The following is a 19,519-nucleotide window of genomic DNA, read 5'->3' on the forward strand; positions in this document are numbered from 1 at the left end:
AAAGAACTCTGTAACATGAGCAGCACCGGCCACCATGGCTTAACAGAACAACGTTTAGGAAGACCACCAGTCATTTATTATTTATTTATTATTTGAGCTCTGATTACAACACAATAAGCCACAATGATGCTATTGCTACGTAACTGAATACATTATCTAAAATTAAAAGGCTTTTTAAATGGATGCAAAGATTTGTTTCTCAGTCAAAAACACATAAAATAAAAAGCAGCCTCACCAGTTTCCTTGTGGGGGAAGTTCACGCTGGGACATAAAATGAATTGAAGCTGCTGATGTGTACAAAGTGTTCAGGGCTTTAAGACTTTACAATAAACAGGATTTTAAAATCGATTTTCAAATATTCAAGTCACCATTGTGCTGACAGAGTGTGCACGGTGGAGTGAGCTAGGAAGTAAAAATAATAATAAAGTAATTGAACGACATTTTGTCAGTTCCACTTTTATATTATACTTAATACTGGATGGTATGATCAATGAAATTTGAATAAAAATTATTGTTTGAATAAAATACTAACTTACATGAATCCACATTAACTCAATTCCTATCTCTGTCCTGTAAAAAAATATATAAGGCTCTGCATTTTGGTAAAATCTAAAAAGACATAATAAGATAAAAACTACTCTCCGTCTAGTAATCATTTGTATTCACACACTGTATGTCCTGCTTTTCCCTGATATCCATATAATGGCAGTTTTTCTCAGGAACGTTGAACACAAGGTATATACCGAGATAGTCCAGAACAGGAACGCTCGGTGCAAAACATTTTTATATTTATGGAGTTGGAATATATAAGCGCTGGCGAGCCAAACCTGCTGACAGGACTAGAGATAGGATAAACTGCACTGAAATTAGTCTGAACATTCACATTCATGTATTGAGGAAACCCAACACATCAGCAGTGGTGCAATAACCCCTTTCTAAGAGGATTTCTCACTAAACACAGCAGTGCTAATAGAGATGATAGTGATGATGGTCCCGGTAAAGGACACCGACCTGACACGCTGTGCTTTTACGTGAAGCTATTAGAATGCAAATGATGGAGAGTCTCATTATGCGTGTATTAATGCAATGCTAATGTGGCAATCTGGGCTGAAATAATGGTAAATTATTATATCAAACATCCATATCCAAGTATAATAAGAAACAATACGGTGAAAATAAATATGAATAAAAAGGGATCGCATAAATCATTTGGAAATATTATAATCAGGTCATACTGAGGAAAGATGGAGCAGTTTATTCCTCCACTGAAACGCCTCTGTTTCTGGATGCGTGTAGGAGTGTTTGGCATTGTGTGGTGTTAATCTCATTCATGAAAATTATCACAAGGTTCGACAATAATACACCTCGCGTGTTCTCCCCCATCAAAACATTGTCCCGGTTATTTTGGTTGTCACTAAACTCTGTGTGCTGGAAAACCTTTTTAAAAGACTCGATCTGACCCGTGTAGCCGTGTGTGCGTGCGTTAATAGTTGCTTAAAGGACAAACGACTGAACTGTGCTTTTGCTCACATCGCCAGTGATGTCACATCAGCGTGAGCTCAACAAACCAGGAGGGATATGCCTTCACGCTCGCTTTCTGTCGCACACAGACACACACACACACACACACACACACACACACACACACACACACACACACGCTAATGCCCACAAACCCACAGGCACTCATAAATATAAGGGTTTGAAATTCCTCTCGAAGGCCAGGACCACGCTGGGGCTAATTACATTTTCCTCCTCGGCTTCTGTCTTTTGTCCTTCTCTCTCACGTTCTCCCTTTCTTAATCAGCGCAATGAGAGATGGACTTCTCTGCCTCCTGTTGCATCAGTAAATGAAGAGACCTATTTAACATGAAAGCAATTTTAACACTAAATGAGAGCTATCTGCCACGACTTACAACCGCGCACGTGCACAGTGCTCTCACACACACGCACACACGAGCACATACAGTACAGGCTGATGATTCATTTTCTCTCCTCGCTGCCATGTTCCCATTTGCAGATGCAAAAGCTTAATTAGTGTATGCACTTTGTGCGTGTAATCAATAGTGTTCTGTTGCTGGCTGCTTTAGCCCCAGGGGGGTTTCCTGTTGTTTGATGATCTGCACATTGGTAACATTGCCACCTCCTGTTCAATGACTTTAAATCACATCTGGCCTTTAGCGGCAGTTTAGCACAGACAGCAACCGGTGATGCTGGATACCGTGCGATCGCACGTGCACACGTACCGAATGCGTGTGCACCTGCGTGCGTGTGTTTGGATGCTTTTGTGTCGTTCAGGGTTGCATCAACAACCACAAGCTCAACTCGCACACACTCCTCAGTTGATTGCAAACAGCCAGCGGGGCACAAGTCATTTCCCAATAAATGACCAGAGAGATGATGAGAGGGAATGGAGAGGGAAGAGGAGGAGGAGGAGAAGGAGGAGGAGGAGGAGGAGGAGGAGGAGGAGGAGGAGGAGGAGGAGAGGGGCGAGAGTGGGGTGAGAAGGTGGCAGACAGATTGAGATTTAATTTTCAGGTCATGGCATCTTCTGTCACTTGAGAATCCAGACACATACAGAGAGGAAGTGATGCACATATAAGCGTGCACGCACACACACATGGAACAGTGCATGTGTTTGTGTCTCCAAAGCATCCAAGTATCCAGGCGTGTGTGCGTCTTTTGTATAAATGTGTGTCTAGCTGGCATAAGCACAGCTATAGACATATATCAGGGCTGACATTTAGCGCTTAGCTCTGCCACTAAGCTTATTAGCCAAACACGAAATATCAGCACAATCTCTCTCCCTCTCCCTCCCAGCCCTCTTTCTTACCCACTTCTCACCCTCACACCTCTCATTGTTTTGTTTTTTTCCCCCCCTCCGACACTCTCTCACCATCTTTGCTTTCCTTTGTCCTCTTGTAATTTCCAGCCTGTGCGTGTCGACTGCGCTCATGCTCGTGAATCTTTCCACACTTCTTTTTTGTCTCATTTCCACTCCACCCTTCTCTTTCTTCGGAGTCCCGCTGATTGCAACTGAAGGCTCTGGCAACTCATCAACACGTGCCCGCACACACAAACACGCACGCGTGCGTCCGCACACAATAAGCCACGGCCCGAACTGGGGGGAAGAAATTACAAAAGCGAGAGTAAAGCGGTGAAAGATGGTGGGATGGTGGAGGCCAGTAGATGTTGACTGGAGCAGGCAGAATAAATTGAATCCAAATCATTTGCCGTGTTGACGTTCAGCTTTCAATTATCCACTGATGAGACGGAGACAGTAGATGGGCCGTGAGAAGAAGAAGAGAGAGAGAGAGAGTAAGATGAAGAGAGAGGGGGCGATGATGGAGAAGGAGAGAGAAAGGAGGGGTAGGCTTCATTTTAGCAGCAATAACAGTTCAATCAGCGAGAATTGTATGTGGAACTAAGTGGTCTGTAATGGGAAACTACGGCTACGCGCAGAAGGGGGAGGAGGGGCTGCAAAAGTTGGGACGGATGGGTAGGGAGCGGGCAAAGTCAACAACAAGGTACAAAGAGAATTGTGCAACAGTTCCACAGCACGACAACAATGCCAACACACAGGGATGACTTATAAAAATATATCTCCGGCAGAGAGCTGCTGACACGTCTTGAAGACATGCTGCAAGTTCTCCAACAGGCTTGGAACAAGCTGCCAGAAACCCTGAGTACTGAACTTAAATACACTTTAACAATTTCCTTCTACATGCTAACTGTATCCAGCAAAAACGATACAGATATATGTGTGTACATAAACAGTCACAGCCTTAAATCCTGTCTTTTCTCATTTATTCTCACCTTCTAGCTGTGAGTAGCTCCACTCTTTTGTTGAGCGACGCCATTCATGAACGGTGTACTCAAAGATGGCTTTTCAGCTAATCCCACGGAGGCACCTCTGAGCCCGCGAAAGCCTTGCAGTGACATCACAAGACTTAAGGTGGATGGGCTTCGTTGTCTTAATTGAGTCTCCACCTGAGAAGGTGTGGATACGGTGAATGTGCCCAGGGAGCCCGCTGCGCTCTCATTGATGTTTGGACTTTTACTGTTTCTCACCCTTGATTCTAATTTAAGACTTGTAGCTCTTTGCGGTGTGGCCCACGAATGTGGTTGATGGAGCTGACCTATATACCGTGTTGTGTACGGCGTACTCCTGTGGTCGTCCTGTTTAACGTGCAGCACACAAACAAACGTGTGCAGCATCGGATGTCGCTCTGTAACTTTGGAATGTGACTGGTCCACAAAGTGTAAGCAGATGTTTTGGAAATTATTTGCAAGGGCTTCCTAGACGTCGCTCAAAGCGACTGTCAACGTTTTTCATATCGTTCTTTGGCAGCACTATCCAAAAGTGTCTAGTATTTAGAAGGAATGGTTTCCGGTTTCAGTTTTTTTACTTCTCCACGGCATCTTCAAAATCTGCTTAGAATAAGTGTTCATTATGGAATTGGGACACACATGCTGTTGCCTCAAAGCGCTTGATTTTGGAGAAGTTTTTTTGTTTGCGGATAAATTGATAGATGGATACTTGCAGAAAAAGATGGCATCCCATCGTCAAACCAAAAGCCAGTAAAGCAAGTAATTTGTCCCAAAATGCAATCATGTTAGAGGGGGATTGGAACATGTCACAAACTCAAATACATGGCCGCTGTTCTCTTAATCTCCCAAGACATGGCATCTGTTTTCGCCCGTGTCTGCTGTGGATTTTGAAGAACATCCCTTCAACGTTGGACTGACATGCTTCATCAGAGCATCTAGGTCAGCGTGAGATCGGAGAGAGGAGGAGAGGGGGGGGTGAAAAAGTGACTTTTCAGAGCAGACGAGAGAGTGAGAGGAAGACATTAAACGGGTGAGAGAAGAGGAAGGAAATAAAGCCGCGCAGGAGCGACGAGAGGAAAAGACAAGGGACAGAGATTAAAAGAGGGAGACTGAGGGGATGGGTTTGCGTCTCTCCGTTTTTACACTTCTCTCCCAGTCCAGTTCCAAGTATGGTTTGAGCCCAGTCCTGGTGTTAAATTATTAGTGCAGTATTCTTTATTAAAGGCACATATGGGACTCAAAGCAATCCAATACTGAGGAAATGAGACGCGCCGCTCCATGCCCAGAAAAGGTTTATATGGTTCAGTTAATTGAATCCTTAACCACAGTGAGTCCTTTAACCAGAAGGGGTTTGGAGTTTGCACTGTGTCAGGAGATTAACATTCTCTCAAGTGTCTTTTTTTTTGTTTTACTTTTAATTCAGACTTACCTGCCAAGGTTACTCTCTCCGTTTTGCTTTGCTACCTCCCAGCCCCCCCTTCTCTTCTCTTCCCTTCCCTTTTTTCCCCTCCTTTTCTACAGCTCTCCAATTACAAACACAAATCATCTTCTCTCTCCGCCTTTGTTTAATTTGGCAGCCGGTGCTTAAGCTCCATAATGAATGTTTCCATGTTCGGTAATACCCAGATTCTCCCTCGCATTCTCTTTGTCTTTCGTACACCTGCGCACACACACACGCATACAGTACAACCCCTCCAATCACAGCCTGAGTCAGACATCATAGGCTATTGAGTGGTTTGAAGGGAACATAAATCACTTTTTGATCACCTTGCCTGCTTTCAAAGGGATAAAATAAAAAACCAACACAAAAAAAAGGGGAGACTGATACGCTTTCTACTCAGGTTAGATCTCCCTGCATTCACTGAACGTCAGCCCAAATACTTTTCATTTCACAATAGTCACATCTTGCTTTGCAGACTACGCCAGAGTGCTCTGGGAAATGTCCCCCCTTCAGCCCTACACGAAAGTAAATGTTTCCAGCGAGACATGGTCAAATTTAATTTATGCACTTTTCAAGAGCAGTGCTTTGAAACGGGAACTTCGCCGGGTTTTGACTTTGTGAGGAGACGCAAACTTGACGCTTCTTGCTGGACTTGCCTCCTGTTCCTGGCTGGGCGCTCGGCGGCGCCTCGACAGTGGTGCCACGTTGCTGTTGCTCAAACATCAGCAGGATTGGTAGGAAGCTGGCGAGCCTGGATGGTGCGCTGCTGGTTGTTTTGAGCGAGAGATAAGAAGGCAGTGGCAGATGCACACAGTGGCATTGGTGAACGCACAAATGCATAAACATTTGACAGGCGCAGGGGCTCGCACGCCTAAAAAACAACAAAAAAATAAAAGACTGACAGTCCCATCGTCGCCTCTTTTTTTCTTTCTTTCTCTGTTGCACTCTGTCACACAAAAGTAGCCACACACATCTGTTCCTGCCTCCCACAGAGTCCACCCCCGCGCACACACACTCGCGCCGGCACATTCCCGCCATCAGTATTCGGGGGTGATCGGTATTCTGAGCGGCGTTCCAGGTCAGCCGGACGCTGATCCATCAAACCCCGACACTATGTCGCTCTGTGTCTACAGCAACCTTCGGCTCTTGAGGGAAGCGCCGTTAGTCCTCCGTCACCGGGAAATTCACTGTGTGTGCTCCAACGAGTCTCTGCGTGTTTTGTGCCGGCGCTTATGTGGTGCACAAACGTGCGCCGTCGGGGGGACGCAAACACAAACCCTTTAAATTTGGAATGACGAGCTCGGGGCTAGTCGGGTTATGGTTAGTGTAAGTCATGGGGAAATCAAATGGAAAGTGAATGCTGTGTCCTTCAGAGCGCGCGTGCTCGCATTCAGACAGACGTTTCCCCCTTCACACTGACTCATGCGCGTGGACTCAGACACACATGCCCGCGTTCAACAAATAATTCATATCTTAATGGCTGATGTTACCGTTTCATCCAGACAAGTTCCCCAGCTCCCTGCAATCACAAAAGGAGGGTGTGTGCACGCATGTGTGTGTGTGCGCGTGTGTGTGTGTGCGTGCATTTGTCGGTTGCAGCTATCTTTGCTTGTCTCTTTGATCAGCCTATAAAAGCACTGAGGCGTGGACATATAGCCTGGACCGACACACTATCGCTCCCCTGCTCCCTGCGAGTCTCTCCTCATTCCGCTCACACACCAGCCATCATGAACACACTCTGAAACACTCACATGTGAAGCCGCTCCTCTCCATTCACCCAGTGGCTATGAGGAGTGTTGTGCTGCCTCCTCGGGAGCACAGGATGCAGTTTATCGGCCCGTTTGCCTCTTTGTATTTCAAACTGCTTTGCACTGAAAGTTAGTGCGTAACAGAAATGATGGCAAATATTAACACGTCCGGCACTTTAACACCACGCTGAGAAATAATCTGTTTGCTTTTCACCAGAGTCACATCAACAAACACAAACCATTGTTGATCAGAATTTTGTAGAATGCGATAACTCCGTAATTGCCTCTCTTCTTCCTTCTCTTTTATCTCCAGATAAGTATATTCATGACCCACCTGTCTAACTATGGCAACGACCGACTGGGTCTCTACACGTTCGTCCACCTGGCCTCCTTCCTTCGTTCGTGGACCAACATGAAACTCCACACGCTCCCGCCCCTCCAGCTCGCGCACAAGTATTTCCAGCTTTTTCCCGAACAAAGGAACCCACTCTGGCAGGTGAGTTCACGGAGGTATTTGCCTGCGTGTGCGGGCTTGAGCGTGTGTTTCTGCGCGCGTGTATACAGTATTATCTTCCAAATCTGTGCACATACAAAATCTGTGGGAAAATACAGACATGGGATATGTTGGTGCGCGGATGTTTAAATGTGTGTTCCAGTGTGTCGGTCTTGCGAGGCAGTGCACGCCGGGAGCAGAAAACTTCACTTATTCATTCCGTCGGTGGCTTCATGGCACTTCTAAGCTACGTACAATGTGTTACTTTAACCTCTAATCCTTTCTTTTTTCCTTCTTTGCTTTTTGCAGAACCCGTGCGATGACAAACGACATAAAGACATCTGGTCCAAAGAGAAAACCTGCGATAGGTTACCCAAGTTCATGGTCATAGGGCCACAGAAAACAGGTTAAGATACTTGCAAACACCCAGACATGAACGTGCAACAAAGAGACTCCTCCTGTGTGCACAGGTGTCTGGATCCTGCACATCAGAGCCTGTTCATTTAATCCCCCTCTCTCCTTTGGTCCTGCCAGAGGGAGACAAAGGAGGAGGCTTTTAGCTTTTTTTCTTCCCCCCTCATGCTATCTACTTTAGATGCTTAGAGATACAACACTGAGCTGCCGGCTGCTTTCTTTTTCTTTCTCTCCTCGACGGAGACGAGAAAAGAGCAGCTTATTGAAAATGTGTGTATATGACTTCATTCCAGAGTGTCGCCCCTGTGGTATTTCAGCCGTTTCTAATAGCCGCCGTTTTGGGGTGAAAGGTGGTGGGGGGTGGGGGGTGGGGGTCCCCTAGTAGCTGCTAATTAGCCATGTGATAATCTCTCAGACGGGGCCGAGGGGTCACCGCAGCAACATAAGCAACTCAACAACAGCTACAGCGCCGTAAATTCTCGTTTTAGGAGAGGGTATGTCGGAGATGCTGCTACGAATGGGGAACGAGGCGAGGGGGGGAGAGGAGAGAATGTGGCGGGATGTGTGGGAGAAAGTGTGAGGGGTGGAAAGAGCGCCGCCGAGGGTGAGACAGAGGGCATGACCGAAGCCCCGGCGCTGATTGGTGTCAAATGGTTTTGAATCACTTGATGTGGGGGGGGGGAGGCCCGTCATCGTTCCAGACACACACACACATTCACTTTCATAGTGAATTCTCAGAAAGATATAAATCTTGCAGAGGGGGCAAAATCATCCAGTATGGATCAGTAGATGACAGCTCTCACACATACTGAAACACACACACACACACACACACACACACACACACCAGTGAACACTGACTACCCTCTGCTGAACAGAATTAACGAGCCAGTTATGAATTATGCCCTTTCTTCCAGGAACGACTGCACTTTATCTCTTCCTACTCATGCATCCCTCCATCTCCAGCAACTTCCCCAGTCCAAAGACTTACGAGGAGGTCCAGTTCTTCAACACCAACAACTACCACAAAGGGATTGACTGGTGAGGGCATGCACAAACAAACACTTGCCACGCCGTGTCCCCCCCGCTCCCTGCCTTTGCCTTTTATTGAGTAGCGCTTAAGGCAAAATGAAATGTTACACAGGTCCCTCTCTCATTTTGCGAGGTTGTTATAGGCTGTTATGTGTCTTCCAGACTGCGGTGATGAATTAAGCGGTTCAAGAACGTCTTCAGAACGATCTCTTAAGCCGGCAAACAGAAGCCAGCAAACATATGGCTGCCTAAAATGACCCATAAACGGGTTATTTAGTCGACAGAGACACAGCTGCCGCATTCTCCAAAGTCATCCATAAAGACTTGACTCGGAAAATTCTTCATTTAACACTCTGTAAATTATACCGTCGGATATTTTTTTTGCGGATCACTGTACACGCACACATAAAGGCTGCAACTGTGTGACTTTCGATGTTGAGTCTGACTTTGGCTGTGTGTGCTGGGGGGGTAGTGGGGGGGCTGCCTGCACATGAGGCAAACATAACATGTTGCGTGCGTGTGTTCACGTTCCTTCTCAATTTCCTGCGTGTCCGGCGCCCCAGGTACATGGAGTTTTTCCCCGTGCCCTCTAATGTTAGCACGGACTTCCTGTTTGAGAAGAGCGCCAACTATTTCCCCTCCGAGGAGTCCCCACGGCGAGCTGCTGCCCTGCTGCCCAAGGCCAAGATCATCACCCTGCTCATCAACCCCTCTGACAGGGCCTACAGCTGGTATCAGGTAAGAGCTGCACGCAAACACGCACAGAATATATTAGGTGCCTGGGACTGCGCGTGAATTATTTTTAACTCTCTGCAACTGTGCTTGGAGTCACCAGTGAGTTAAGAGAGGGAGTTAATGAGCCTGAGTATCTATATATATATATACACATGAGATAGGAATTTTATCCTGGCTTAGATGTAAGAAAAGTATTTGTATGACTCTGTGAGTGAGACGGTGAACCTTGGTGTTTGTGAACCTCCCGCAGCATCAAAGAGCTCACGAGGACCACGCGGCCCTACGGTTCACCTTTTATGATGTCATCAGCGCAAGACAGGGAGCGCCAGCTGAGCTGCGCTCCCTGCAGAGCCGCTGCCTCATCCCCGGCCTGTACGCTACACACCTCGAGCGGTGGCTGACGTACTACCCTGCTAACCAGGTAGGCACGCTCGCGGACACACACACATGCTTATTGACAGCCCCCCAGTACAAACAAATAGATTCACATGAAATATTAAACAGGCCACGTTGTGCTTTTTGGGGTTTCCCCTTTATTTTAGTTTGTACGTGTAGAAGGTCTGCAGAGTTACATTGCAAAAGACATTGCAAAAGAGAGCACAGGTTTCTTCTATTTTATTTATTTATTTTTTTTGTACCAGTGCACATCATGACGTAATTTGGTTGACTTATAACATTAAAGTGGACCACATGACCAGTCAGAGCAGACTGAGCTGTACGGGAGGGGAGACTTAAAGAGACACAAGCTGAAACAGACAGACGGGGAAAAGAAATTCTCCAGCGGTGTATAATATGAGTAAAATAATACATGAAAGCAAAAGTCTGTTTTAGTAGAACCTCAAAATAAAATGATAGCCCTGCAAAAGGCCTTGATGTGACTTCTTCAAATGACTGAATTGGTTTGTATACATTTCTAAGAAACTAAATTAAAAAGAGATCTGCTTTTGATGTTTAGTGATAATATACGTAGAGGTAATAATGTGTATTTATTGCTCGTGCGGTTTTTTGTTGACATTGTCGTAGGGGTGGTGAATTAAAGTTTGCAGCACTGAGGTCGTAGTCAGTGGTTGTGTTTTACATCACTGCGTTGTCTTATATCTCTAAAGATCTGCATCATCATGTCCAGTACTGTGTATAGGTTTTACTTAACAAAAATAACAAATGTGCCTCCAAATTGAACGCCTCACATCATTTAATGCATGCCCTCGGCACACATTTTTCTCCAGTACGCTTTTTTTTTGCACAACTTTCAACTTTTCAAGTAGGTTGTTTAATCCATTTTGCCACAATTCTTGTTTGGATTCATCGTCTCCGCTGCTTCTGTGCCTTCATAAACTCCCAGACTGACTCCACGATATTGAGATCATTGATCTCTGGGGGTTAGACCATCTGTTGTGAGACTTGTATTTTTATTGCTGAAGAAAGCTCTTTTTGTGTGCGGTTGTAGGTTTGGAGCTGTCGTCATCTCGTGCTGCAGAGTGGGTTGAGAACGTATTGCCTCCCTTGATGCTATGATTTAAATGTTGAGATTTAATAGTGGCTAAAACTTTTACACGCACTGTACGGAAATGTGGAGCAAAGAGAAACACTTGTTAATATGACGTAGTGCAGTGTTATAATTAACTAACCGACCTCAATAAGGGACGTTTTACTGAATTTGCATCCTGTCCTACAGAATAAAATTCCTTGTGCTCATGAGTGTATTTGCAATATTAAACTAGCGAAGTTGTGTGTGCGACCTGATTTCAGGGTTCAGATATTTTTTTTTTTAACTTTTGTGGATACAGTATCACTGAAGTAGCTGTCCCTGTGCTGCTTTGCATGCGCGCCGCTCTAATCGATTTGAATGTGTCCGCGTGCAGGTGATGATCATAGACGGCCACCAGCTGAGAACTGACCCTGCAGCAGTGATGGACGAAGTACAGAAGTTTCTGGGAGTCACTCCTCACTTCAACTACTCCCAGGCCCTTACGTAAGTGTCAAATAGCATGTCAGCTCTCACTTCTCCTCTCATCTCGCTTCAATCTCGGGTGTCGCGGGGTATTGTCACCTTTCGCCTGACATGCAGTGTCCTGAAAATGACAGTACAAATTAAACCTGGTCCCAGACTCAGTCACATATTCGTGCGAAGCCTGACATCTGCTGGCGAAACGATGAGATGCTAAACTGCTGGCTGTCTCCTGTTCTCCGGCCTTCGCTGCCAAACGCTGTCATTGTGTGCCAAACACAAAACACACAGTCGTTTCACGTGGCTATTTGCTGAGAGCCCTTAAATGTCCGGCTTTACACAGATTTTGGGTTTTGCCAGTGTTCGTGGGAAAGAAAAAAAAAAATGTATTGGGTCCTCGCAACAGACAGATGGAGATGAGACAAAAAAAAAGAGATAACCGGTGTAGAAGAAATGCACGTTTTTTTAACGCCTTATTTTTAATAAAGAAATTTTTCAGATTTGTAATTAACGATGTACATTTGACTAATGCTTCTATTTTAGTCATCACATCAGGTAACAGCTGATTTTGTTATGCATCATTGTATGTATACTTTTACACAAGTGTATACATTATACTGTATTTAAGAGGCATATTATAAAGGTAATATGCCCCTTAAATACACTATAATGTATATCTATATATAATATTATATGTATATATTATATATAATATGTATTATAAAGGTATTTGTAATTGTGGTTACTCTACACAGGCTGCATAGCAACGGCTTTCCACACACATACGGTGCCTGCCTGTTTGTGTCTCAGCTCTCTGAAAATAGAATTATTTAAAAAAAGAAAAATGAGTCTGAACAGTGTAAATAAAATAAAATAGGGAATAAAACAGTGAAGACAATTGTTCCAAGATAACCAAGATAAATAATGAATCCAAGCACATTTGTTGCGGATTTTTCTCAGCACATAATAAAGTTATCTGCCGCGGACATGGGAGGAAAAAAATGTTGTTTAACCGATGTACAGTATATTCTTTTGCAGTCACAAACACACCATATGTTCTTTTTGTTATTTTTAAATTTCCCACTTCCTTTATACATGCTGATATAGTGGTGGAATAAGGACCAACTAAACCGTCACTGGCACATTCTTAGATAACACTGTTCAAAGACAGTTTATTTTGTAAGGCAGATAAACGGTACATAATTAAGACACCATATAACATGTGTTATGAAATACTGGCACGTCCGGTATGTTTGAATGAAGTCCTAAAGCATGCGTGCAATGCAACTAATGCATCTCAAGAGAATTAGGTTTCACCACTTGACGTTCTGTATCAGCTCATTCCCCATTAGAGATGTTGTATGTGACCTTTACGTTTTAAAACGGTTTATTTCTCAAGCACCACTCATCAGGATGCAATCAGCCCACGAGCCCTCAAGTCTCCAGACAGAGACATCTGGAATTTGTGGCTCAGATTGGGACAGAGAGAGCCTCTGTCTTGAATCACAAACCCGCACGCATGCAGATAATTTGTAAAGCGATGCATTTTGACAGAATAATAAGGTGTGTGTGTGTGTGTGTGTCCCGGCCGAAGACCGAGTTACACAAAAGCCTAATCTTCCTTTTCTCCTTCTCATTCTTTTGACATGGCAGCGGTCTGACAGATCCTCAACACTGGAGCCTATTTATTTAATCCCCCTGTCCTTTCTTCCTCCTGTCAGACGAAAAACTGACGAAGAAATACTCAACTCCTTTCTCTCTCTTTTCTTCACCCGCTGATGCATGCAGATAAAGAAAACATTTGCATCTTTGAATCACATCCACATTAGCCCTCTGTCAAAGCACGTAGCAGTAATGCACATCTTGTTTAGCTCGACTTTGTTCTGCTGTAATGGTATGGCAAGGTGCAGCAACGCATCAATCAGGCCCATTGGACCCAGAGACACAAGGGAGACCTGCATAATATTAGGAAGGTGATCATAATGTTATGCCTGATTGGTGTTCATACAAATCCTCAGTAAGAAAACACATAAAAGACATTATAACAAAATGTTATCGAATAAAAGCCAAATGTTCCATTTGCAAATTGCATGTCATTTAACATATGCATGAACATTCACACAAATATCAAGAGTTATTGCATGTGTAGCCATGCATATATTCATGACAACAATGACATGTACAGTTATTTACAAAGGCACTTTGCTTTGAAAGTCACCCACCATCTCCCCGCCTGTGACAGGTTGTCATAAAACAAGCTGTGGGGGTGCAGCAGTCCATGCATGCGCTCCTCCAATAAGAACGGGCCTTTGGGTTCTCGTGGGGCGGCGGGGCTCACAGAGCCATCAGATTCATTAAAACATTTGTTTTCTCATCGCACAAATATCTTTTTCATATTTGGCCACGGAATGAGGTTTCCTCTCGAGCACGTCACGTTAATTCCCCAGTGACGTCGCGTGTTGTTTCGGGGAGCCTCGCTTCCACGTGTCTGCTCTTTCCGATAGGAAGACCACGATCAGCTGGTCACGTGCTGCACGTCTCACTCACGACAGTCAAATGATCCATTCCCTTGTTTTTGTCTTGGGGGGAACAAATACGGCTATGTACCGTGGATTACGAGACAGATCATCTTTGAATCCAAGTGCAGGCGCGTAACCCGAATATTAAACAACAATCAGTTAAATAATTCAACCGCCTACGTTACAAAAACGCACCGTGACTTTGCTAATGAACCCAAACGCACGAGTAAAGGGACCACATTTCAAAATTAGATTGGAACAAAACAATGTAATTTAATTCGGCTTATCCGATTTGTAAAGAAGTAGCAGATTATTGACCGTCATTGATTACTGCAGTAACCAACCAGTGAAGTGCATTTAGAACTGCGGCGTGCCTGGATTGAAAGACAAAGGGGAGAAACAGGACGAGAGACGGTACATAACAGAGATGACAGACATGAAAAGGGAGGTTGAGGCAGACAGAGATGAAACAAGACAGCACAGCCGTCACGGAGAAACCGATAGTCAAAGAGTGCGAGTCAGACAGAGTGCGTTGAATGCCTAGTAATATTTGTGTCTGTCTTTGTGTTAAAGGTGTCTACTGTATTTCAGGACAGATGAAGCACTTCCAAGTATTATGACCAATGCGGCAGCACCGGGGTTTACTTTCGAAGCCAGTAGGTCAACATTTTTATGATGACGTGTCTTTTTTTCTCCTTTCCTCTCAGCTTCGACCCTCAGAAGGGCTTTTGGTGTCAGCTGCTCGAGGGAGGGAAGACAAAGTGTTTGGGAAAAAGCAAAGGAAGGAAGTACCCTCCTATGGAGCCAGAGGTAACTATACATATATATTAAAACAGTTTAATGCTCAGGCAAAAAAATGATATATAGCCACATAGAGTGAAATGTTTTTGAAAAAAGGACAAATAAAAAAGGAGATGCAGCCGCATGACTGACAGTGACAGCCCACAGTCCCCTCCGTCGATGTGGCAAAATTTCCCACAGGACTCCGCACAGGGGTGGAAGCTGTCACCCAATCAGATCCAGCCTGAAACTTACAAACTAATTATGAGGACTCAATAGTGGCACAACACCCGTGAGAGACAAAGAGTGGGGGAGATCAGGGTGGAGGGAGCAACGGCAGACGAGGAGAAAATCCAATCCATAAATCTTTATCCTGGCTACTGATACTGCACTGGAGAGAGCAGAGGAGCGGACACGCACACAGCCAAATCGCACATTTGCTCGCACGTGAAGACAAACACGCTGTCTCCCCACATGTGCTCACACATGGCTAATGGCTGGGCCTCGGCGTCGTCTGTAATTAAACTGTGTGAGTTTTCGCCAGGGAGACGGAGGGAGAGGACGGAGGGTGGGTGGCGAGGGGGGCGGAGGGCGGGCGAGAGAGGTGAAGAGATGAGGGATGCACGCAGGAGAGGAAGAGAGTAAGGGGGAGATAATAGATCTCAGGCATCCTTCATGCAATTTCCTTCTGGCCGCCCTCTCTTTTCTTAGAGCCGCTCTAGAACCACTCCGCGCTCCGCGGCCCTGAAGTCCTTTTGTGGAGAAATAAACTGATCTAAAGATTGTGGAACTCCATTTCTTGATTTTTTTTCCTATGTAAACCTGTTCCATCTCTTCTACATATCACCCACTCCACCTCTTGTATTTTTTTTGTCATCTCCCACCTTCCATCCTTCCTTTTTACCGCATCCTCTCATCCCTTCCTTCCCACCTCCATGCATGTCCTTCCTTATTGACAACCTATTGTTTACATACTTGGATTTATTTTCATCTCCCTCCGTCCCCCACTCCCTCCCTCCCTGCCTCCTCCATCTGTCCGTCTATCATATCTGCTCCGCTCTCATCCTGACACTTCCTCCTTTTTTGTCTCCCCAGGCACGTGCGTATCTCTCCAGGTACTACAGGGAGCACAATGTGGAGCTGTCAAAGCTGCTACACCGCCTCGGTCAGCCCCTTCCCTCTTGGCTTAGAGAGGAGCTGCAGAAGGTCAGTAGCTTGCTCATCTCATCGTCATACTGTATAAAAAAAAAACATGCACAAGGGATTAGAAAGAAATGTAAAATATGTTGTTAGTAAAAGCTTTGAAAACCAATAAGTATCTACAACCAATTGCATTTGGTTTATCCGCACAAACCAACAGATGGTTTATGTCCTTTTCTCATTTTTTTACCCAATATATTTAGCTCAAAGTTCCAGACTTGTTGTGTCTGAGACCAGATCAGAATTAGTCATTAGTACAGAGCGAAATGACCCTGTCGCACAGTATCTGTGCCTTATACTTTGACTCCAGTTTTGTTGACATCACCCTTTTTTCCCCCAGTGTGCTCTTTCCACTTCAAATTAATTATTATGAAAATGTGTCGGGGCCTTGAAGCCCCAGCTTCAAAAAACAAAAGAAATACTCATATAAAACACATCAAATAGTGCCGGAGAGGGCTGATAAAAAGTCATTTTTTCCAAAGTCAGCTACCTCCCGAACACAACAAGGTATTCGCAGCGTGTTAAAACCCGTCTCCCCTTGATCACCGTAGAGCTGCTCCACGCTGTCTGTCTTTCTGTTTGCTGACTTGATTGTGCTGCCGTTCGTCGGCGATTATGAATCAGAGGAAGCCACTTGACATGTCGGTTTAGGTTTCCCATTTCCATTCACCGCATGTTGTCTTTCCGCTCTGCCTGTGTGCGGTTGGCATTTGAATTGGAGGTAAACAAAGTGCAATTATTTCATTCAATTTGTCCTCCACCTCTTCTTCTCTGTGCTCCCCTCTCCACACCCCTCTCTCCCTTTACCGCTTTCTGAAGGTTAGATAACCTTTGCGTCCATGAGCCAGGGTTAAAGGTCGCCGGGGTCGGAGACGAGGAAGCGACCAGGAGCGTCCGGGGACCTTCGGACGCGCTGCCTGTGGCCTTTTCGTGCACCCTGAGGTGAAGGCAAATGCGGGGTGCCTCGTTTCACCAAGGAGCTCTGACGCTGCTGGAGGGAGCGACGGTCATGGAGGCCGCGAAAGAACTAAAGCTGAAAGAGAACTTGTGGATGGATGGATGGATGGATGGATGGATGGATGGATGGATGGATGGATGGATGGATGGATGGATGGATGGATGACTGTTTCAGGTGACAAAAGAGCTCTGAAGAAAGTGGAACTGGACTGAAACAACACATTATAAAAATGAAGAGAACAATGGGAGACATTGTGAATTTGACTTGTTGCCCAAACCTCGTTCTGAACTGCGATGAACTCTCGCGCAGACGTTGATGGTTATTAAAATTTCTTTTATTTCCACTTTTTAAATTATGTTGCCAGCACGGCGCTGGTCAGCTGTGCATGGTTCCCATAGACTTGACTGTATCTACAGGTTTTATTTTTGTTTTTCTTTTCTACAGTACGATAGAGAAAAAGACGGATGATAAATGCACAGACCTCAGGGTGAATGACAGGCTTGTTACTTTCCACATTGAGTTCTCATCGTTCTGTGAGTCGTTTTACTTTCACTCGAAGCTAGTTTCTGGTAGGTCGGGCGGCTTCGTTCTCCCACAGAGATGTCACTGGAGACATTAGCTGGAAAGCCTGGACTGGGAATGAGTCAGTGAAGCACAAAGCATTATTTTCCTCGTGACAAGTCACGCAGAAGGACGTTGCGTCCGTTTAGCAGACAATGAGCGCCGGAGGGCCGGGGACTGTTGAGTTTGTGGGTAGAAGAATGACCTAAATCAGCCCAGCGGATGTGACACTTCATTCCAAGCCTCTTTAAGTAGCTGCTGTAACTGCAGGCGATTTTTACGTTGTCTGTGTCTCATTTGATTTTCCTTTTATGTTCCTTTTGTAATCCCTGTGGCCTATGTTATATCTTCATTTTCAATGCAAAAAAAAACAAACAAAAACAACCCTAAATGTCAAACACAAAAACCAAAATTAAAGAAATGGATATGACTGACAGCACACACTGTTTTTTAATGAGCACGGCAGCTCGCACAAACCGCCTTTGCCTCAGCGGTTGACAGTGTCCTCTGAGGTAAGTGAGTCTGACATGCATGACAGTTTGAGGGACTGCCACTGGAAGAATTTGCGCCTGTCAGGTTTTGCAGGTTTGTAGTGTTAAGTTTGAAGGACAAGATTGTTTTGCTCCGTGGGAAGCCGCTTCATTTGGTCAAAAACTGTATATAAGGACAACTCTGAGGATTTTCCATTTTATTTCACACTAACACAAAGTATAACACACTCATTTTGTGTGTATTATCATAGATTAAGTTAATGTGTTGTTGATCACAGGGGGAGGTTTAAAGTTTAAAGTTACCCAGTGAGGCATAAACTAAAACCGACCTCACCTTCACCAACAAGTCACAACATTAGTCAGTTATAATCTAATAAAGTCATTATACTGAAATGGGTCATTCTGCACAAAGGCTGATTTAAACTTTGATAATTTTATATTTTAATGGAGAAATCTTTACTCAAGATTGTTAATTCATCACTTATACTTGGAACATATAAAATGCTGCTAGACAGTAAACATGGACAAATTAAACGAGAATTAAACGAGAAACAAAGCACAATGGATTCCTCGTAAAAGCTCAGTCACCGTGGGAATAAAATCGAATCAAATTTCCCTCTTCCCGTCATGATAAATTGCGTTTCAAGGTGTGAGTTCTAACTTTTTGTCATGATAAGACAGAACAACTTAAGTTTGAGTCCAACAGTCACTGTTCAAATGAGTCTGATTTTCAAGATATTAAAAAGGATGACGCCGTTGTTTAGGAAACCTTTAAACGACTTTGCAAACTGAAACAACCAGAACGCAGTCAGTGCTTTTTTGTTCTAATTAAGTCTCTTGTATGCGTCCATTTGGATTGTTCGTAATTCCCTTGGGCTGATATTTCATGGTACAGTGTAATGTGCTTAAGTTATTCTGCGTTTCTGCTTAAAATAAGACCATGCATCAGATAAGTGTTGGAGATCTAAAAGTAAAGTAAAGTCCATAAGCAGCTTGGTGAGGGAGGGATTTCACAGCATTCAAGTTGTCAAACATTGGGATTCATTTTATTCATTATCATAGAAGGCTTCCAGCTTCCCCCACTGGTTTCCCCAAACACACTTTAACAATTGTACAATTAAATGTACACTCGTTAGTAAAAGGAGCTTTGACTACAATGAAAGTGACACATCATTTTCTCTCTTTAACATTTAACTTGATTTGAAATTGTTGATTAGAATTTTTTGTACGTTGAATAGTTTGAATAGAATGGGAATGTGTTAAAAGGGCAGAGATTAGAGTACAGTGGATAAAGACACCAGCTAAACCTACATTTATGTTCATGTTCATACTCATAAGACTTTCATGATCTTTTCACAGCAAAGTTTT

The 19,519-nt window shown here is 44.4% G+C and overlaps 1 protein-coding gene across 3 annotated transcripts in view; it reads left to right on the forward strand.

Annotated features, from left to right (window-relative positions):
- ndst3 (N-deacetylase/N-sulfotransferase (heparan glucosaminyl) 3) overlaps positions 1–18,099 on the forward strand; it is a 43,519-nt gene extending 25,420 nt beyond the window's left edge. For 2 of the 3 annotated variants that reach the window (XM_047578820.1, XM_047578819.1), the window contains 9 exons: positions 7,334–7,516; positions 7,823–7,919; positions 8,845–8,968; positions 9,523–9,697; positions 9,945–10,115; positions 11,557–11,666; positions 14,869–14,971; positions 16,037–16,147; positions 16,966–18,099. In XM_047578820.1, coding sequence (XP_047434776.1) covers positions 7,334–7,516; positions 7,823–7,919; positions 8,845–8,968; positions 9,523–9,697; positions 9,945–10,115; positions 11,557–11,666; positions 14,869–14,971; positions 16,037–16,147; positions 16,966–16,995 — 1,104 coding nt within the window. In that variant the 3' untranslated portion in view covers positions 16,996–18,099. Of the gene's footprint in view, positions 1–7,333; positions 7,517–7,822; positions 7,920–8,844; positions 8,969–9,522; positions 9,698–9,944; positions 10,116–11,556; positions 11,667–14,868; positions 14,972–16,036; positions 16,148–16,960 lie in introns of all 3 variants that reach the window. The other variant, XM_047578821.1, reaches the window with a different exon arrangement.
- The last annotated feature ends 1,420 nt before the right edge of the window (positions 18,100–19,519 follow it).

The sequence above is a fragment of the Mugil cephalus genome, chromosome 2 (assembly GCF_022458985.1).
Source record: "Mugil cephalus isolate CIBA_MC_2020 chromosome 2, CIBA_Mcephalus_1.1, whole genome shotgun sequence".
NCBI classification, from domain to species: Eukaryota; Metazoa; Chordata; class Actinopteri; order Mugiliformes; family Mugilidae; genus Mugil; species Mugil cephalus.